This window comes from Meles meles, chromosome 10 (assembly GCF_922984935.1).
Source record: "Meles meles chromosome 10, mMelMel3.1 paternal haplotype, whole genome shotgun sequence".
Lineage (NCBI taxonomy): Eukaryota > Metazoa > Chordata > Mammalia > Carnivora > Mustelidae > Meles > Meles meles.
Genome location: NC_060075.1, coordinates 18,149,788 through 18,171,011, shown reverse-complemented (window position 1 = coordinate 18,171,011; position 21,224 = coordinate 18,149,788). Strand labels below are relative to the sequence as shown.

Sequence of the window (21,224 nt, the reverse complement as noted above, 5' to 3'; positions counted from 1 at the left end):
GACACCTGGGCTTACCCCACGGGATTCAGAGCCAGTGTTGTCGAAGTGCGGCCTGGGACTCTGTATTTCCTCCAGTGCCCCCCAGGGGATTGGCACACATCAGAAATGGCAGGACCCTCGCTGAGGTCGTGCATGGTCCCCACGCAGCCGGACTGAGAAGGGCTCCTGGTTTGTAAACTCAGATGGGACAAGAGACCACATAAGGATCATCTTCAGAACCCACTAGAAGCAGGACAAGGCAAGCCTGCTTCCACTTCTCTGTCCTCATGTGACTTTTTGCTTTCACAGGTAGAAGGCTGCATCTCTTCTTTTGAGATATCAGATATATGTAATACTATATATTAAAGGGTTCATGACTCCAAGGAACACAGATGGATCTCCTTTTGTATTAATACCTGCGTAACCACTACCCAGATCACAGAGGGGTGCATTCCCATGGCGGGCAAGCCCTCAGAGGGGGGGTCCACAGGCCTGCTCAGCGTCCCACAGACTGTGAGGAATGAGGTCTTAGGGCCCAGCTGGCTCTCCTTGGCCACGGCCTGTCAACTAACAAGTGTCTGGTGATTACCGGCAGTGTTCCAGAAACTTTCCGGTCTGAAGCAGCAGCGCCCTTTGACTGTTGAGTCAAATAGGAGTGGTTTGTGTTTCTCGAGTCCAGTTCAAATAATGGATTCTGTGTCATCTATTATTGTGTAGCCGTCATTGATTGTGTTCACTGGTTGGGGCCCCGTTCCTTGGGAGTGGTACCCCCTTTCTTTCTCCTTCGATCTTGCCTTCCTCTTTCTTTAACACTGTATCTTTATTATTTAGGGCCCCCGAAGGGCGTAATATTACGTTGCAGCTTCCCATGGCGACCTCCGGAGAAGGCGGAAACCTCAGTGGCGGAGCGCCCGCCCGGCCCCTGGCACAGCTACAGGAGCTCGAGCCACGGGTGGCCCGCCGACGCCTGTCCCAGGCCCGCCACCGAGCCACGCTGGCGGGGCTGTTCAGCAGCCTCAGGAAAACGGTTTACTCCCATTCCGATCTCACAGCCTCAAAGGTATGGGGAGCTGGGTGTGGGAGAAAGAGTCTCCACACAGGGAGGGACTGTGGGGCAAGGGGAGGGGGGACCGGCCCGGCGCTCCCACTCCCACTGTCCCCTCCCCAAGGGCGGCAGCCCGGGTGGGTCAGGGATCCACTGTGGGCATCTCCGATCGGCTGTTTGTGGCCGCATGTGGGTACAGCAGGAGCTGGGCCTTCCCCACCGGGGCAGACAGGCCTGGCACTGGAAGGGAAATAATAGGGACTGGCCAGCCTAGCCCTGCAGTGGACGGGGTGAGTCTCCAGCAGCAGCTTCTGGACGCTGCCGTCTCCATCACACACACACACACACCACACACACACACACACACACACACACACACACACACACGTGCAGCTTGGTTTTGTCCACCAACCAGGTCTCTTCCACAGGCACCGGAGCCCTCCAGGTCAGCATTTACTTTTCCTGCTCTTGATTTCACCTCTGTCCTTCCATGGCTTCTTTCTTGCCTACTGGTGCCTCTGGCAGAGCACGGAGGAAGGTCCAGGTGGTTTGGATGATGCTGGAAGGCGTGAGCTCCTATCATTGGAGGAGCGTTACAGGAGGTTTCCAGCAGGGGAGGGGGCCCTGAGAGCCTGTTCCCCGCCTTCTCGTAACAGAGGAGGGACTGGAGTCAGAAAGGACATGTCCTCCTCGCTGGGGGCAGGATGAGGAGAAGAGCCTCCGTTTCCAGCTCCAGGCCTGGTGCTTGGAGCCAGGGCCTCTGGGAATGTGTCTTGATTGAGTGGCGGACCCCCGAGCACCTTGGTGCAAGACGCCAAGTAGGGGTGCGAGCGTTTTTCCACCAAAAGAATCCGAGCAGAGATCCCACCTGCTCTCGTAGAAGGGCATGAAAGGTGAGAGGTGTAGGGCAGGCTCTTCCTCCTCCCTCTGCTGAGCCAGGCGCAGGGGCTCAGGGCCAAAAGCCTGTCCAGCACGGCTCTGCGCCGTGTCCCCTGGATGGACAGGAATAGGCTGCCTGTTCCCAGGGGACCATAGAAAGCCCCCCAAAGTCCCTGTCGCTGGCCCATGAAGAAGTGCACAAAGACTGGGGCTGTAACCAGAGAAAGACCATGCGTTCAGGGCCCCGAAGGAAGGAATGGAAGTAAATGTAGAGGAAAACTCACCTGCACCTGCTACGGTTTGTACCTCACGACGTGGTGGCTGAAAGCCCGCGGACTGGCCTCCGTCTGCAGGAGACACGTTCCTGGCCAGGCTTCACTTACCCCGTCTGTTAAACAGGCACAATAGTAACGGGGTCCTCAGGTGGCCTCTCATGAGGTGGCAGTGTGCAAAGGTGTGGCGCCATCGGAGCGGTTTAAATGTTAGCATTGCTTCCCGGCGCGTTCGCTCATTTAGTCCCCATGGTTCCATTCAGATCACCCCATTTTACAGATGAGGAAACGGAGGCGTCAGGAAGTCAAACCGTTTGCCTGGAACGGCACAGCTGGGAAACAGTGCGCAGACCAGGAGTTCTCTCTGTTCTCCTCCTGTCTCGGTCCTGCTGGAGGGACCACCCTGAATTTTGCATTTGTAAGATCCAAGAAGGCAGGATCTGAGCTGCAGGAGTCAGGTGTAAGCAGGTCCTGTCAGTTTCCTAGGCCGTAACAAAATACCAGACACTGGGCAGCTTGATGCAACAGAAAATTATTGTGGGGGACGTCTGGAGGTTCAAGTCCAAAATCAAGGTGTCCACAGGGCCACGCTCCCTCTGAGAGAAGCCCTCCCTGCCTCCCAGTCTCGGGTGTTTGCTGGTAATTCCTCACCCGATCCATGGCTTAGAGATGCCTCCGTCCGATCACATGGCCACCTTCTTCCTGTGTCTTCACCTCGTCCCCACTCTGTGCGTGTTTGTCTCTGCATCGCCCGTCCCCTCCCCGTCCCTGCTCCCCCACCCCCATTCGGAGCTGCTCTTCACTCCCTGTTCATTCCACCTTCCAGGAGGAGCGTATAGGGTTGCTTGCCCTTTAGAAGCCCTAGTAGTTTGCTGAACACGGCTTGTTTCTAAACGTTCGAGTATTTCTGGGAGAACCATTTCCAGAATACAAATTAAACTTCACGCCTTCTGGCGTCCAAATACACTTGCCACCCTCTTTGTTGACAACGTCAAGGAATGTGGCTTCGCCTCTGAGGGAGGATGGCCTCAGTGCGGGAATGGACTCCTGTGTCCCCCAGACCACTGGGGTGGTGGAAGGCTAGCTTTGCAGCGGTGTCTGTCTCTGTCCTCAGTGGCAGGTTTTGAATAAGGCGAAGAACCACATCCAGGAGCTGGAACAAACCTTGGATAATCTGCTGAAGCTGAAAGGTAAAAGACCCCTGTCCGCCACCCCCATCTCCTTCCCACGGAAAGACTGCTTGGTTTTTCCATCGAAAACAGAGAGAGTGCCTTAGGCCAAGCAAACAGATACTTCCTGCGTGTCCACCGTGTGCCAGATGCTGGGCTGGGCCCAGGGGTACAAGGAGAGTCATGCCCCTTCCCTTGGGGACCTTGTTGTCTGGCAGGACAGACAGATGTTATCAGGTACCTGATCCCATCTTGCGAGACCAGAGAGGACACAGTCCAGCGCTTGTCACACTCAATGGCAAAGCCAAAACCATGGCTCCCTTTCTTGGCACTCAGTCTGGGACAGGCGGCAGCCTGGGAAGGCATGTTTCAGAAGCTGGTGGAAACTGAGCTCTGAACAGGATGTTTCGGTGTCTTGATTGAGAAGGGCCAGTTTAAGAAGCTCACATCTAGAAGGAAAGGGGATACTGGACCCTTAACTCCTTTATATTGAATCTGGGGGGGCTCAGGGACCACTCACAGTCCACCTGGATCGGGAGGGCGGGAGAGACTTGACAAAGACCAGACTTCCCCCTTTGTGACCCTTGCCTTCGCCTCCCCAACAGAGTCCTTCAACCTGGAGGATGGGAATGCAAATAGCTTAGAGGAGGTCAAGGCAGAATACGCCAGCGTGTACTCTGGTAATCTCAGGTAAGACTCCCAGGCATCACCTCGCGATGGGCAAGGTGGTCTCAGCGAGGCGGACAGTTGCATTGGGGTTTCCCAAATGATTAACCGCTGATCCCAGCCACACTCATCACATACACCATCCTTTCCTTACCGATTTAAGATACGCGCTTTATCCCATACTAAAATCTTACCAATACTGACATCATGTGACCACATGAGAATGGCTAAATTTCTTTTAAAATCATAATAATTGGGATTTTTCACTTGCAGTATTTTAAACCCACAACAATGAAAAGTATGGTGCCAGCTCAGGAACAGATTATATTTGATAATTATTATATTTTAATTAATTACCCTGTGAGGGAAATTCAGTGCCTTTGTTCAAGAGCATTTGTATTTCTTCCCAGGAACTTCTTGTGACTATCTCTTGCCCATTTTCCAGTTGGGTGGGTGGTCTTTTTCTCACATAGTTGTAGAAGCCCTCTATGTGTACCGAGAAATTAGCTCTCTTTTAGGACATGACTTGCAAATAATTATCCCTTGGTCATTTGTTTTATTATTTTGCTTTTGATGTTTTGTTTTTTGTTGTTGTTGTTTTGGCCATGCAAAAAATGAAGTCTAATCTGCCAACCCGCCCTTATGACTTAGGCTTGGGAGAATACTCAGAAAGGCTTCCTCTGCTCTGAAATTGAAAAAAAAAATTTTTTTTTCTTTTAAGAAGGATCCTCCTCGGTTTTCTTCTGGTGCACTTGTATTTTGACTCAACATGATACCTCCTTGGGGATTATTCCTATCAGGATGAAGAGATTTGGGGTACAAATCCTGGTTTTCCAAGTTATATCATGTTGTTTCATTCTTTTTTTTTTTTTAAGATTTATTTATTTATTTTAGAGAGAGAGAGAGAACATGAGCAGGAGGGTGAGAGGAAGAGAGAAAGAGAATCTGAAACAGACTCTGGGCATGGAGTGACGCGGGGCTCGATCTCGCGACCCTGAGATCACGACCTGAGCCAAAACCAAGAGCTGGGTGCTTATCCAACTACACCACCACCCGTTCCGCTCTGTTAAAACTGCCTTTTGAAGAGCAGGATTTAAAAATTTTGATAATGTCTAACTTATCCACTTTTTCTTTTTCAGACCGAACTTACGGTTTAAACCTAAGCATTTCATGTTTGGGGTGCTGTTGTAAGTGGTACTTAAAATTTCAATTTCCAGTTGTTCATCACTAATATGTGGAAACACTGTTGGTTTTCCTTTATTGACCTTGTATCCTGCTGCCTTGCTAAACACCCTTCTTAGTTCTAGTCCCATATTTGTGTGTGACTTCTGCCTTTCCAATCTGTTTATCTTTTATTTCTTCTGTTCCCCTTATTGGACTGGTGAAGATCTCCAGTACAATTTTGGATAGAAGTGGTTAGAGTGGACATCCTTGTCTTGATCCTGACCTAGGCAGAGAAATATTCAGTCTCTTACTGTCAAGTAGGATGTTAGCTCTAGGTTTTTTGTAGGTGCCCTTTATCGGGTGGAGGAGGTTCCCTTCTACTCCTAGTTGACTGAGAGTTTTTGTCATGAATGGATGTTGCATTTTGCCGAGTGCTTTCTGTGTCTGTTGAGATGATCGTGTGGTTTTTCTTCTTTAGTCTGTTGCACTGTTGAGTTCCACTGCTTGGCATTCAAAGTTTGAACCAGCCATCTTGCACTCCTAGGATGAGCCCCGCTTGGTCCCAATACTAACATTGTGTTCGGAATCTCAGTGTTGGTGTTCATGAGGGGCATTAGTTCGTAGTTGTCTTGTTTCTGTTTTCGCACTAGCCTGGTCTCAAATAAAGTTCTGCAGAAAGGTTCTGCCACCTGGTGCCCAATCCAGGCAGTTGGGAAGGATGCCGAAGTGGAGGAAGAGGAGGAAGAAGAGGAGGAAGATCAAGAAGAGGAGGAAGATGAAGAAGAGGAGGAGGAGGAAGAGAAGAAAGTGAAGATCTTACACTCCCCCGTCACCTTGTTGCCGGACCTCATGGAATTTGAACGGTGTGAATGGCTGGGAAGGGTGGCTTCACATGGAGCCTGTGGGGAAGGGGACAGAGGCTCTGTCTGAGGCACATGGTGTCCTTATTCACTCTCAGACAAGATCCATAATCAAGGAAGCTCCAGAATTTCCATATGGGCGGGGTTGGGGATAAGGTAGAGAAATCATCTTGAAGCTACATCGCACAACACATACACTGTGTTCCTTAGACCTACATCCTTATTTGGAGTTGACTTTGGGGGAGCTGTTGATGGGGATTATGAGGACCAAACACCCCATTCACACAAACACACATGCTCTACCTGTATTCCTGGTCTCATTGTAAGAAACAAGGTGAATATCTAGCTCAGATGACCATGAACGGCTGCTCTACAGACTCAAGACCCATGGTGGCCATGTTGGCCTCTGGAGGTAGAGTCCCAATAGAAGGAGGGTCCTTCCACAGCTGAGCCTGAATTTCAGGCCCTGAATTAAAACAAGAATGTGTCTGCACATTCATAGGGCTTATAATTTGAAGTGGTTTCCCCATGGGCTGAGAGCTGAGCAGGCCTCACTCCTAGTTTTCTCTTCTGTCAGGCAGAGAGTTCCATGGGGACTCTGGGAAAGGACCTGGGAACAAGAGCTATGTCATCCATGATGGCTCCTGCTCTCCAAGGGTCAGCAGCAGGCAGACAGGAAGGCAAAGCCCCTGGTAACCCGCAGAGCTGTGGCAAGGCTCATGTGCTGTGGACCACAGCCTGCTAACGGAATCCTGAGGAGACGGCTTGGGGAGGGACCTTCGGCCACCGGCTTCAGGTCTGGGAGATGATGCTGTTTCTGTTCCAGGTATCTCAACTTTTACAAGCAGACGATGGACCTTCTGATCGAGAGCGGGATTGTCTCCTTACACGAGGTGACACTCCCCATTGTCTCTGCTGCCATCTCCCACCTGTGGCAGAACCTCTCTGAGGAGAGGAAGGCCAGTCTCCTGCAGGCCTGGGCACAGAGGCACAGCAACCTCCAGGGCCTTGGCGGGGCCTGTCAGGAGCCGGCCTGTGCCGACGGCAGCATGAAGGACAGTGGGTTTGACAGCCAAGGAGCCAGCTGCTCGCTCGTCTCCACTCCGGAGGAGGTGAGCAGACCCTCTCTGGGCCGGTGGAGGGGGGCGCAGGAACAACTCGGTCACCTTTGGCCTGGAGGCACCAGGGATCCGCTTGGGGTCATTTTCCGAGTTTGAGGTAATGGTTGGATTCTGACTCACACAGTAAGTTTCTGATTTATCTGACGTAAACTCTACAACCACAGAATGGTCTTTCTTTTTCTCCTTCTTCTGGAACTTTCCATGGGGATTATAGAAGAGAAGGCTTAGAAGGTTGTATCAGTTGGGATTATTTTGACTACAAATGTCTTGCTTTTTAAGCCATGCAGAAATGTACTTCTCACAGCCAGGGAGGTCCCAAGGTCAGGAGGGCTTCCCGCTGGTCTCAGGGACATCACCACGGACCTGCTTCTTCCCCTCTCCCTGCCATGCCTCATCGTAAAACTGGCTCCTCACCTTGTCTCTCCTCCCTACGTTCCCTATCCCACATGACTGGGGAATGGCAGCTGGAAACAACCGAGCCCTCATCCCTCCTCCTCTACATCAGGTCAGAGAGAGAAAGATTCCAGTGGCTTGTTTTTAAGACTCAAGGGAGAATTTTCCAGAAATTTCTGCCATACCTCTCCTGCCCTCTCATTGTCCAGAACTGGCCAGATGACTGAGCCAATGACTGACATCATCGAGACAGTATTCTGTGTGGACCCGTCAGGCCCAATCCCTCAGAGGAGGTCAGTTCCCATCACAAAGAGCATTGCTGCCGTTCAGTGAAGGGAGAGGAACGCACGTAGAGAGGCAACCATACCTTCATTACAAAAGCGCTTCTCAGAGCTCCAGTTGTTGGAAGCCATGGATGGCAGTGCCGTGTGTCTGGTGGCCTGAGGGGGGTCATTCAGTGCTGAGATCCAAGTGGGCCCTTCAGCTGCACTTCCAGAATTAGGATGGCTTCCGGAGCCTGTGGCTACCACACAGGCCACATCTCTCTGACGTGCTTCTCCAGCCTGGGGCAGGCAGGTCCTCGCTTTCCGGGCCTGTCCTGTGCTTTGTAGGACAGTCAGTACCACAGCCTCCACCAGAAAAATGCCTCCACTCTGGTTGGCCCTGACTTCCCAAACGCCCCTCTGTGGGTGGTCCCTTTCAGGAGATGTCCTGTGGCTCTCTGGGGACCCTTAGAGCCAGACAGAGTCCTAGTGCCCATGACCCTGGGGAATAGCCCTGAAAGGCCCATCCTTCAGGAATTTTCCCAGCCCTCAGGGCCTTGGGCCTGGAGAACAACAGAATACCAGTCACCCAGTCCAGTGCTGCTGGTTAACAGATGAGGCCTAACGAGTGGGGTGACTTGTCCAGGAGGCCCAGCTCCTGGATCTACTCCATCACAGAATTTCTCAAATCTTTCTGCCCTTTGGTCACCTGGGTATGGTCAACCTTCACCGTCTCCCCTGATGCTTCTTAAATGGAGTTTAGTAAAGAGGCAGGTACCTGGCTAATACCTCAGACCCACTGAATCAGAGTTCCTGAGGAGGGGCAGCTCAGAGGCTGCATTTTAAACAGGCAGCCCCGGTGACTGGTGGACGAGGGCGTTGCTGGAAGGAACTCGCAGTGCAGACAAGAAACAGCCACCCATATCTTCTCCTCTCCCCCAGCCATCCCTCTAGGGACTGTGGTTTCTCATCTGTTTGTCCACCGATGTGGGGTCCACCAGGAGAGAACGTGAGCTCTCCTCCAGTCCAAGCGGGGCTGGGAAAGCAACAGCTAAGGACCTCATACCCTCGGCCAGAGTCAGCTGGCCCGGATGTCCTTGTACCCTGAAGTGCCTTTTCCTAGAGGCTCACACAAAGCAAAAGGAAAGCATCTGCCAAATGTGCGGACAAGTCTGTTCCACTGGAAGCTGACTGTGTGTGCGCCTTTGCAGCACGAAATTTTCCTCAAGAAAGAGTCGACCCAAGCCACCGTCTCATGTCCCCAGATCATGGAAGCAGCTTCTCTTACCTTTTCCGGGAACGGCTGAGGGCTCCCATTCTCCTGCTGTTAGGGGAAGCTGGCAGCAGTCCCTCGGCTGCACCCAGATCAGAGTTCTGCCACCCCGTCATCCCCAAGTGGGCCAAGCCAGGGCTGAGTGACGAGGTAAGCAGGACAGAGCGTGGTTCTGCCCAGGGAAGGGACAGAGACACAGCTACTCCCACGCTGGCTTCCAGATCAGTTGCAGTGAAACCTCTGTAGCTCCTGGTCCATCTGGAGAGGTCGTACAGCAGGATGGTGGTGTTTGGGGCGGGCCCCTGCGTGCAGGGTCAACTGTGCCGGGAGGCTCTGCGACGCATGGTCCCGTAAGTGTGCTGGGCATTCCGGGACAGCCACGGAGCTTGGCAGTGCCCCTCCCAGGCTAGTGGCAAGAGGGATGTGCACAGATGAAGACGATGGCCCAGAACTTCAATGGCTGATTCGCTAAGGCAGGAATTTAGGGCCCAGGACACAGCCTCGGCCCTGCTGGGGAAGCACACACAGTGGCTGGATAAGCTTCTGGACTGGTCCTTTCAGTGGCCTCTTTCCAGGTCCTCTTCAAGAGAGCAAAGGCATATTAAAAAGAAGGACACCATGAAATGTCCAGAAGATCAGAAGAAGGGCCATCTACACGACCAGAGTCCCAGGGGAGTCAGTTCAGGGGAAGCAAATTGCAAGAAGACAAGAAGGACAGACACAAGAAAGAGCTGTGCATCCCAGATAAGGGGACAGGTGAGACCTTGTGGAACCTGCCAGAACCTGCCAACTCAGGGCCGGAGAGCTCCCTCTCCTCTTCTCGGGGTGGCTATGCTCATAAATGGGATGTCAGACACAGTGAGGCATGCCCAGTGAAAGTCTGGATGTAAGAGCCTCCCATGCAATATTGGGCCCATTCTCTTGCTAAAAAATGATTCATTCTTTATCTAAAAATTCAAATTTGACTCAGCACCCTGCATCTTTATTTGCTAAATCTTGCATATTTCCTAAATGCATATCACATTCTGTGGAATATTTAATAGTCTTCAAGAATTAAAGAAAAGCAGGACTGAAAACCATCTAAATAACAAGATTGCAAAATTGGAAAGACAGGCTACGATATGCCTCAGGAAATGACTGGAGGGAAATAGGTCAGTGTGTCAATAATGGACCTCTCTGGCTGGGATGGTTTACCAGTGATATTATCTGTTTCTATTTTCCAAAATTTGCACAATAAACACGCATCTCTTTTATAAAGCCGGTAATATTTAATTAGCCAACAAATTGGGCATTATTATATACTTGGTGTTTCACATAACTCATCTATTTAATTCCTACAACATTCCTATGGGTAGGTTCTGTTGTGATTCCCTGTGTATAGGAAGGATTTGAGAACTGAGGTCACTCGCCTGAGGTCACACAGCTTAGTGAGCGGCAGGACTGGGAGTTGGCTCTCTTGCAGCCCAATCCCGAACCACCAGCCTCTTATCCCGCTGTCCTGGCACAAGACTGCTAGCTTGCGGATCCTGGGTGCCAAGAGCCTCTGCTTCTTGGGAGGTGTAGATGAGCCTCTTCTGGTGTACACGGAAGCTCTGGCTGTTGCATTGAATGCATTTTCCACCTTCTAGAAAAAAAGAGATTTAGGGATGCCTGGGTGGCTCAGTCCATTAAGTGACCGACTCTTGATTTTGGCTTAGATCATGATCTCAGGGCCATGAGATCAAGCCCCGCTTTGGTCTCACTTCATGGAGCCTTCTTGGGATTCTCTCCCCTCTCTCTGCCCCTCCTACCCTGCTTGTGCTCTTTCTCGCTAAAAAATAAGAAAGAAGGAAAGAAGGAAAGGAAGGAAGGAGGGAAGGAAAGAAGGAAAAGAGAAGAAAAAAGAAAGGAAAAGAAAAAGAAAAAGGAAGGAAGGGAGGGAAGAAGGGAGGGAGGGAGGGAAGGAAGAAGGAAGAAATGACCACAGTCCCTGGGGGCTTCCCCATCCCTTGTAACCACCTCTGGGGTCTTGGTTTGTTCTGGGAAGACAAGAGCTCACTAGGTACTGCCTGGGAAGGTTACCAGACAGTGACCCTGCATTTGGGCCCCAGCTTCCACCCACCCTTTGGGAATGAGGGTGAAGGAGAGAGCCTTTCTCCTCATCGCTGCCAGCAGCCCAGAGCAAATGCCCGTCTGCAGTTCTCTCTGACCATGTCTGTGCCTTCCTCCAGATACTCTTTGAAGACGCCTTCGATGTGGCCAGTTTCCTGGACAAAAATGAGGCTCCCAGTACCTCCAGCTCTAGGTGAGGAAGGGAGTAGGACACAGTCTGGGGAGGGGGCGGCTGGGGTGTTTAGGAGCTGCTCCCCTGCTGCCCGACAGAGGGGTGCAGAATTCCATGAAGTTCTCAGAGATCCGCTTTGTCTGTGGTTCAAAGCGGGCTAGGCCTAGGATTGTGCGGCTGTCTGGGGAAGACTCGGTGTGGGGCTTTTGCGTGTAGAAGGCTCTCCCATCCTGGCCCAGGACGGAGACGCAGCAGGTTATGGGCTGTGGGCTGTCCCCGTGCTCTATCTGCCCAGAGCGGGGGGGCCGTGGATGTCTGCTCTGAGAGCTGTGCAGGGGCTCTGGGGCACCGAGAGCCTGGGCCAACATGGAACCGGGCCTGCGCCCTGAGCGGAGGGCTTCTCTGAGCCGTGCAGGGGGAAGCTGCTTTGCATGGGGCTGCTGGGGACGGAGGTGGAAAGAAGGGAGGAGGGGATAGCTGACCCCGTGGAGTGAGACGACACAAAGCGGGATATGGAGAGAGGGCAAGACACGGCTGGTTTAGGACTGAAATTCCCTTGCCATTTGAAAAGCTGTGGGCTTAGAGCCTGCAGGCACAGACCCTTAAGAAGGCTGAAAAAGGCCTGAACATTTTGTTTTCCTGCTTTGGGAGTGAGGAGACATTCCTGTCCTCATATTCCAACGACTACCCCCACTCTCCTCTGAAGCCACGCTGTCCCTGGTCACCTGGCTGCCTGGGGGGCGGTGGGGGACGGGCACGGGACATCAGCCTGTCTCCCCACAAGTGGCCAGCTCCAGCCGGCCTCAACGGACTCGCCCAAACTCTCCAAAGTGATTTTAGGTGGTGACTCCCGCTCCCGTCAGCTGTGTGTGGGGTCTGGTTTTGCTGAAAAGGGCTAGAAGCAGACTTTCCTATTTCTGAGTCAGGCTCGGGCCGTGAGAACTTTGGTAAGAAGTGGCCAGAGTGTACTTGCCAAGCAGGATCTGGAATCCCTTGCCCTGCTGATGGAACATGGAAACGCCTACTAGAAAATGTTTTCTGCTATCTCTGGAGAAGGCAGGGATTGGTGCCAGAGGGTTTCTATGCGGCTAGTGGGACCCGCTTCTGAGAGAATGTGAAGTCAACACACAGGCTGTCCCGGCACTTCAGGCTCCTGACGTCGTGGGGCTGCTCCCCGGTCCCAGGAAGGCTGGGGGAAGGAGCCTGCCACACAGGCCACCTCCCTGCATCATCGGGGCCTGCCCCCCTATGGAGGGGGCACATCTCAGGGGACTGAGCTCCAGGGTGGCCTGTGGCCCCTGAGCTCTCAGGCAGCCACGGGGGACCAGGACCACGGGGCGTGGCTCTCTGAGGGGGACTCTGAGGGAGAGAGTCCGTTTGGCTCCTTCCACAGGCCACAGCCCAGAACACTAAATTAGGGCACAGGAGCCAGACTCCCCAGCGTCTCCCTTTCCCCGTGGGTTCCACATGGGACACGGAAGCTGAGGCAACACAAAACTTCCAAAGGGGCTCCAGTCTGTCTGAGAATGAATTCAACGGGGTGTTTACGAGTGCCCGGTTCACACTGTAATCCAGGAATTTGGGGGGGGGGGGTGTGGGCAGCAGAGGCCAAAGAGGAGGGTTCTGAGGATTGCTGTCTCTTCCCCTTTCTGTCGTCAGTTCGGTGTTTGCCGGCGGCAACCCAGAATATCCGGAGGAGAAGTTTCAGCTCTACGTGCAGATCATCGATTTTTTTAAAGGCCTTTGCTGTATTAACCCTCAGTTAAAACAGGTAGGACGGAGTGGAGTGCGAGGAGACCTCGTCTCACCTCCCTTAGTATGGCAGGAAGGACCCCTGAGGCCTCCCCACCAGCGGGACCTCACCTCACACCACAGGGGGCCCCTGGGGGCAGACGTCCCTTCTTTCTCTCGGCCTGTTCCATGGATGGTGGGCATCAGCCTGACACATCCTGGGGGATGGGAGACATCCAGGGAAACTGAGGGAAGACGCACACGGATGGTCTCCAGGGCAGGACTGAGACAGGGGGTCCCCTGAAGTATCGACCAGATCCCAGGGGCCTGACTCTCTGCAGGCATTTGTCAACATTGTGTGACTCCTTTCCAAGAGGTTATGCTGTCCTGTCATCTTCTGAGACCCTCAGCTAATATTTGCCCTCAGCGTTTGAAGGGTATTAATTTCCACTTCCCCAAAGCTGGCTGTGTCTTGATTAGAAGGGACATCCCAGAAACTTCCATGAAGGAAGGAGAGTTATGCCTGAGTTATGCCTGAAGGGAAGAGACCCTTTCAGATTCATAGCCAAGTATTTTCTCTACTAATTCAGCTAAGATACAACTGTTTCTTTAAAAAGGTAAGCAGTAATAATGGCAAGGTTTGTCTAAAAGTAATTGGGGCAGCTTTCCAACAGACCAAGGTATAATTTGGGCCTCTTCCCACAAAACCTTCACTTCCCTCTGCCAGGTCCACTTCGACTCTCCACTTGGAGCCCAGGGACCCCCTTTGGCTGCTCCCCTTCTCCCATCAACCCTTGGCTGGCCATCTGGTCCTTACCACTGTGTCCCTGTTTCTCTCGGACACAGGGATGTCAGTCCACCTTCCTGAGGCCTGTGGAACAGAGTAACTTTCCCTGCTTCCTTTTCCTGAATATGGTAGAAAAGAAAGCTTGAACAGGATTGGAGTATCCGTGTAAAGCAGAGATGCTCGAACTTGAGTCGTCCTGGGAGCTAACTGGAAATGCAGATTCCTGAAGCCCCAGCACCCAAGATTCTCATTCACTGCTGCAAGGCGGGCCCCCAGGAATCTGTATTTTGAACAAGCTGTCCGGGTGGCTCTGGTGCGGGAGGCCCCCGGCCTTGGCTATGTGGTGCTGTGAGGAAAATCTCGTTTTCTTCCCCATCCTCTCCCCTGTCAGCATCACGAGGTCATTGGATGAAACCTTAACCAGCTCCTGGACAGTACCGCTGTAACAAATGACCAAACACGGTAGCTTAAAACAACAAAAACTGCTTCTCCCACAGTCCTGGAGGCTAGAGGCCAAATGAAGGTGCTGGCAGGGCCATGTCGCCTCTGGAGGCTTGAGGGAAGGTCTCTCCTTGACTCTTCCTAGCTCCGGGGGCTCCCAGCTGTCCTCCACATGCCTCGGCTCACAGCTGAATCCCTCCAACCAAGGCCTCCTGTCTTCACAAGGCCTTCTGGAAGTCTCTCTAGCCCTCTCATCTTCTTCTGAAGACACTGGTCTTTTGGATTAGGGACCCACCCTAAATCCAGGAGGAGCTCATTTTGCAGTCCTTAGCTAATTATACCCGCAAAGCCCCTATTTCCGAAGAAGGTTCCAGGTGGGCATGAATTAGGGTAGGAAGGATATGATTCAACACACCTCAGCACCCAGAACCAGCAGGTACCTCTTTCAGCCTCTTGCTTTCCCAACCCTGTAGCTTAAAAATGCCTCAGACACCATTTTCAGGGGCTTAAAAGAACTGGACCATTCTGAACAACATTCAAGCAGTGAGTGTGACAGAGACTCATGGGCCGTCCCTCCCAGGACTCTTGGCCTCCTGGTGCCCCCTGTGCTCCACTCTGCCTTTTCTCAAGCTTTGCTCTGGTCTTCACCCTGAATGAAGGGCCCCTGTGATTTTTCCGGAGACCCCCTGCTGCCAACCTGGCTGTTGGTCACCCCGGGGACCGGGTCCCACATTCATGGGATGGTTGACTGGGTTTCGGGACACTTCCCAGGGCCCCAGGAGACCAACCCATGACAAACTATAGAGATAATTTTCTGCCAAGATGGGGAAAGACAGGAAGAGCCAAACCCAGGAAAACACTTTTAGGGAAAGAAGTGATGGGGGGTCAGAGAAGTCAGTGGGAGGTCATTAAAAGGGAATTAAATAACCTAGTGCTACTTCTTAAACAATTAGTTAGTAGTTAACCCACATACCTACTTGAAAACTTTAAAGTTACCAGAAGAAATACAAAGAAAACTCAGTCTCCTACCAGCATCCCTTCCTGACACCCCATTCACGTCCCCAAAGGCGATCACCGTTACTAGTTTCAGGACAACCACCCAGAGATAACCTACAGAGACTTATATAATCCTTCAAATACAAAAGAGAGCCTACACTACCTGTTATGTTGTACCTAGCTTCTTTGTTTCTTTTAAGATTTTATTTGAGAGAGAGGGCACGAGCAGGAGATGGAAAGAGAATCTTGGGCAGATTCCCCGCTGAACACAGGTCCTGAAAGGGGGCTGGGGGGGTGGTGTTCGATCCCACGTTACTGAGATCATGACCTGAGTTGAACCCAAGAGTCGGACACAACCGACTGAGCCACCCAGACATCCCCTTTTCTTTTTAAATAGTGTATCCCCCAGAGAACGACCTCATTCCTGTTATTTCAAACAGCTGTGTGGTATCCCTTTGGTGGGCGCCCTGCGGTTAATCGCTGTCCTCCACCGAGGGGCATTTGGGTAAAGCTTGGAGAGGTCTCCCCTCTGTCTTATGGGATCCTGGGAGTGCCCGGCATGGAAAAGAAGCCAGTTCCATTATGCCCAGGAAAACCCTTTCTGAAGATCACAGAGTGTGGCCTTGTGAGAAACGGAAAGGGACATCCCCCACCCCCGCCCTCCACCCGGAGCCCTTACTTCCTGGCGGGAAGCTGGAGAAGGAGGTGCAGCCAGAGACGGGGTGGACTCTGCAGAAGATGCCGGGCCGTCCCATGTGCCTGGGGCTTGGATCCTTAACTACACGCTAATCCTCTGCCACCCTCCGTTTTGCAGGAACCAGACCTGCCCGTTGACGATGAGCTGGTAATGCTGAGGTGCCTGGAGACCTTTGACGATGAGGATCTGTGACACAGAACGGCTGGGACGGGAAGGGGTGAAGGAGGTGGGCAGTTTCCAAGTATTAATGCCGGCAGCCAAGGCTGTACCCACCTCCCCCTTCCAGGATATTGCAGAATGTCTCAGAGCATTTTGTTGGTTTGAGGTTCTGATTATTACAAAGGCTTTAAAAGTAGTGTGGCTCTGTGTCAGTCTTTCGGAGTTGTTTGGCGTCAGCTCACCCGGCCTGCTGCAAGGTACACACCTGCTTTTCCTTTGCTCCTACTCAGGGGGACCTGTGTGCAGCCTGGCCAAAGCCCAGTCCATGGGCCTTTCAAGAAAGGACAAGCAGGGTTTGTCCCCAGAGGTACCATGACACCAGGGACTTTCGGCACAGGTTGGGTTCGGAGCATAGTTCTGGTGGATTCTAGAGTGTTCTGGAGGTCCCTCGCTCATCATGCATGCTGTGGCGGCCCAGGAAGGGTGCTGACCATGCCTGTGCTATAGAAGCTATAGGACATCAGGGTCGAACGAGCTTCATCTGCCTCTTCTGGTACCTAAATGAAGCTCAAGGCCACTCCCGCCTGGTTCTGAATGCTTTCTGGCAAGGTTCCCAGGCGTGCACACTGCATGGGACAGTAGAGTCTATGTGTCAGCTTGACCAGGCCGCCGTACCCAGATACTTGGTCACACACGATTCTCGATGTTTCTAGGACGGTATGGTGAGGTGAGATAAACATCTGAACTGGTAGACTTTGAGTAAATGTGGAGCAATTACCCTCCCTGAAATGGGTCGGCCTCATCCAGTCGGCTGAAGGATCGAATCGAACCAAAGACTGACCTCCCATGAGGGGGAGGGAAGCGCCTTCAGACACGAGCAGCAACTCCCTGCTGATGATGGACATTCCAGCTTGCATCGTCACGAGAGCCCGTTCCTGAACATCTCTCTCTCCCTGTGTATGTGTGTACGCACGTGCATATCGTGTTTGGACGTGTGCACGCACACACACCCATGTCCCACATCCCCTGGGCTCTCTTTCTCTGGAGAACCTGGACAAACCCACCGGCCGTGCAGAGAATGAGTTCCCTGGCTTTTTCAAGTTTCCCGTCATCGTGACATCCCCTGCCCTGAAGGCCTCTTGAATACTTCGGCTGTTCCATCTCCCCTGGAAGAACCCGGCGTGTGGGTTATGTGTTAGGGCCTGAGCACCATCCTGCCTGCCCTAAGCCCTGGGGCTCATGCCTCCCCTCCATCCTGTCAGCAGCCCACCCCCAAGGACTCCTATGGCAGCTCTTCAAGGACCATATCCAGCACATCACTGTTGAACAACCCAAAGGAGGGGCGGGCAGGCCTTTATCCTCGAGGTCACCCACACGGGTGCTGGGAAGGAAGGGGAGGGGAGCGCTCACACCTATCCCCAGCCAGGCCCCCAAGGACAAGGTCGAGGACAGGCCAGCATGTGGGAAAGGAGAAATCAGCCTTTACAGAGATGCCTGCACATAGTAGGTCTTCAAGGAACGCGTGCCAGCTCCAAGTGGCCCCTACACACTCCGGTGCAGCCCTCATTCCTGGAGCATTGTGTGGCAGGGGACCCTGGCCAGGGCAGACCTCAGGGGAATGCTGTGTCCTTTCTCCCCGTGGCCATGTGCTAGGAGCGTCCCTGCCTCCACTCTTCAGACGGAACAGCCCTCTGCTCCCCACCCGCAGGGTTCATTGGCTGTGGTGCAGCCCAGGACGCACGTGTCGCTTTAACATCCCCTCCGATGGGCCTTGCCCTCCCGTCCTCCCCACCGAGGACTCTTCCTACAACAGTCGGGTATCTTCCTGTGTCTTGACTGATGATAACATCCCGTATGAGCCAGCACCTATCTGTCAGAGAAACAGACCCCAGAGGACAGGTAAGGGTACAGGGGTAGGTATCGGTTTAAGTATTAATGGTGGAGACCGCAAATCTGAAATTTGCAGGGCAGACCAGCCAGCTGGAAACTCAGGCAGGAGTTCATGCTGCACTCTTGAGGCCTATTAAAATAAGGAAATAGGGAGACCATTAGGTGGAGTGGGTTCTGATCCCTTGGCAGCCTGCGCGAGCGGGGCAAAGCCTAACCTAGAGTCCAGGCACTCGATTCCAAGAACGTGCACGTTAAGAACCTTCCATCACAAACAGCCTGAGCCTGCGGCGGCCTGGAGCACCCAGAGATCAGAGCAGGTGCTGGGGGAACAGAGGGTCCTCCTCATCTCTCCTGAAGAGCCAGCCCCCAGGGGCAGGTGCCAGGGAGGGGGAGGACAAAAGGGGCTCGAAGACAACTGGTGCCTTTCAGCAAACAGCCCTGCCTCCGTCCCCTCCGGCCCCCCAGGCTCTTCGTCCCAAGGCATCAAAGTATGACCGAGAACGTGTGGGAGGGGCGTGTCTGGGCCACCGAGGGTCACACGGGGTGACGCTGGAGGTGGGAAGCTGGCTTTTGCGGGAGCACGTGGAAGGCTGTGGCGTCCAAGTGTATCAAAGCCTCACCATCGTCGTGGCCTTAATCAGTACTCATCTGGCTGCCCTGCGTGCAGGGTGCCCACCCCTCCTCGCTGGGCGGACGAGCTCCTGGGGTGGGGGGGGGGTGTGAAGAGCACGTTGGGGCGGGCGTGAGGACATTCTTGTCACAGCTTGGTTTCGGAGGCGCCCTTCCCGCGCGCTTCGGAGGGGTCCTGGAAGAGGCAGGCCAGCAAGCTCCGGCCCCGCTCCCGGCTCCCGGCTTCCAGCCTGGGCCAGAAGGGGAGGTACTGGGTGCAGGAAGACGTGCAGACCTTGGTGCCGATCCCACAGGGCAGGCGGTACACCTCGAAGGCCTTCGCAGTCTCCTCGGAGTCCTCCTGGATTTGATTCCACACCAGGAGGCCTCTCTCCTCCAGGCTTCCTAATGGGAGACAGCGGAGCAGTCAGCACTGGGCGCTGACCCAGCAACCCCGTGCCGGGGAGGCCTCTGGCGCCCCCTGCAGGCACTCGTGGGGTCTCTGCTCTGCGCCCTCCCCCGGCCAACAGCACTTCCTCTTCCTCGTCCATCCGGAATCCCATCTCAGGGGCATTCCCTGAGCTCCCACTGCAGGAGGGAACAATCTTCTATGAGCACCATCCTTGCCCCACCTTCAAAGGGCGGGTCTTTCCACGCTTCGTTTCTAGAATGCAGGTGCACTTTACACGTGGAGAGAACAAACGTGGAAAACAGAGTACCACGAAGAGGGTGCTATCCTAAAGGTTCTCTCGAGAGGCCATGGGAGGTTCTAGAAGAGAGCATTAAAAGCCATCCACGAGGGCGGCCTGCACTCCTCACTGCGACGTCCTTAGCACCCGGACCCTCGGTCTGTTCCTCGCCACACGTATTACCCTCTGTTCTCATTGTCTGTTCTCCTGTCTTCCTCTCCTGTTAGCCCATGGGTTTCTGGAAGGTGGGAGGCATGTCTTTCTGCTGTTTGTATTCTCAGGACAGCCTGGAACACAGCAGTGTTGAGTGGGTTTTTTAGAAGGAAAGGAAGAGAGAGAGGGAGGGAGGAGAAGGATGCACGTGTTCTCCCTCACCAACTAGACTTTGGGCTCATAGCTGTTTTTCTTCCTGCTTCTGGTGTGCTTCTCACCTTAGGGCTCTGAATTGTGGTCCCCCAACCCCAAATCATAAGTTGAAGCCTTAATCCCACTATCTCAGAACATGAATATTTGGAGATAGGACCTTTAAAGAGGTGATTCCGTTAAAGATGAGGTCTTTGGGGTGGACCCTAATCTAATCTGACTGTTGTCCTTATAGAAAGAGCTTAGGACACACAGAGAGACACCAGGGAGGCACCCACCCAGAGGAAAGGCCATGTGAGGTCACAGCAAGAAGGCGGCCATCCGTGAGCCAAGGAGAGAGGCTTCGGGAGAAACCAACCCGTAGAAAGCTAATATGGACCTATACCTCCCACCCAGACCCAGGGCCTGCTCAGGATGCTGTTCAGGATGCATGTTCAGCCTGACATGGTACTAAGAGTCCAAGGAGCCATGAGGGCCGGCCAGATGCTGCCCGTCTATCCACACTGCCAGCCTACAGAGCGAAGGTGAGCCCTACCGGGGATGGTGTTGTCCAGGAAAAAGCCCAGAAATCCACCAACAAACATGCCCGTGGTCAGCAGCACCTGGATGACCTGGTCCAGTTGGAGAATCCCTGGAGTGAAGACAAAAGCAACAGGGATTCCCAGGGACCAAGGTCCCCACTGGCCCTGTCCCTGGGGCGGTCACAGTTTAGAAGACAGAGACTCACCTGTTTGGAGCTTCTCAGCGTTGTTGTTCACCCAGCTGGGAATGGCGAGCCCGCAGTAGATGGAGAAGCCAAAGATAAAGAGGTTCCTGGATGAGTTCATGTCCACATACTGCAGGAGAGAGGCCCCCACAGCAGCCCGGAGCCATCAGCACCTGTGCTGCCCGGCACTCTAACTGCCCCCACCAGGGGCCCCTCCCCTCCCGCTGCCACCAGAGGTGGGGGAGGGAGGCCAGACTCTGAGCACCACACCCAGGGGGCAAACCAGGCACGGATTCCCACGTGGCGCTGGGAACTGAGTGGTCCGGACGACCCAATGCAAACAGAGGCAGTTTCAGTTTTTCAGAAGCCTGGATGCTTCTGGTTGTTTCTGTCTTCTATTTGGAAGCCACTGTAGTGTCTGGGACCAAGGATTCCGTTCCCTCCTCCCCAGCCCCAGCCCTGCCCCCTTTCAAGAAATGCACCAGCTGCTCTTCTGAGACCGCCGTGCCTCACCTGCAGATTGGAGATCCCCACGGCGGTGATGACCCCGAACATCACCAGGAACATGCCTCCGATCACCGGGGTCGGGATGGTGGCAAAAGCAGCTCCCATCTTCCCGAATACGCCCATCACCAGCAGCAAGCAGCCGGCAGCGACCATCACCATTCTGCTCCCCACCTGCAGGGCTCAGGAGGATGAGAGGGCAGCTCAGCACCAGCCGGCCTCCACCCTGCTCTGCAAACAACACTCTAGGCGACATGACCCCAAAATGCCCTCCCTTTGCCCCATACGGGGTTGGAAAGGATGGG

At 53.6% G+C, this 21,224-nt stretch overlaps 3 protein-coding genes across 5 annotated transcripts in view; 1 reads left to right on the top strand and 2 right to left on the bottom strand.

The window, feature by feature from the left end:
• WDR91 (WD repeat domain 91) overlaps positions 1-9,161 on the bottom strand; it is a 53,124-nt gene extending 43,963 nt beyond the window's left edge. The window contains exon 1 of the mRNA XM_046020193.1: positions 9,100-9,161. The gene's annotated coding sequence lies outside the window, so the exon portion shown is untranslated. The remainder of the gene's footprint in view (positions 1-9,099) is intronic.
• Positions 411-16,238, top strand: STRA8 (stimulated by retinoic acid 8). Its single transcript, XM_046020198.1, has 9 exons — positions 411-1,039; positions 3,290-3,365; positions 3,950-4,034; positions 5,150-5,197; positions 5,825-6,037; positions 6,861-7,146; positions 11,295-11,368; positions 13,007-13,118; positions 16,117-16,238. Exons 1-9 carry the CDS (start codon positions 848-850, stop codon positions 16,189-16,191), a joined length of 1,161 nt encoding a protein of 386 aa, XP_045876154.1. The 5' UTR covers positions 411-847; the 3' UTR covers positions 16,192-16,238.
• LOC123951460 (solute carrier family 23 member 2-like) overlaps positions 13,142-21,224 on the bottom strand; it is a 50,946-nt gene continuing 42,863 nt past the window's right edge. For 2 of the 3 annotated variants that reach the window (XM_046020196.1, XM_046020195.1), the window contains exons 9-12: positions 20,929-21,093; positions 20,437-20,545; positions 20,245-20,340; positions 13,142-19,062 (exon numbers count right to left, since the gene is read on the bottom strand). In XM_046020196.1, coding sequence (XP_045876152.1) covers positions 18,806-19,062; positions 20,245-20,340; positions 20,437-20,545; positions 20,929-21,093 — 627 coding nt within the window. In that variant the 3' untranslated portion in view covers positions 13,142-18,805. The remainder of the gene's footprint in view (positions 19,063-20,244; positions 20,341-20,436; positions 20,546-20,928; positions 21,094-21,224) is intronic. The other variant, XM_046020197.1, reaches the window with a different exon arrangement.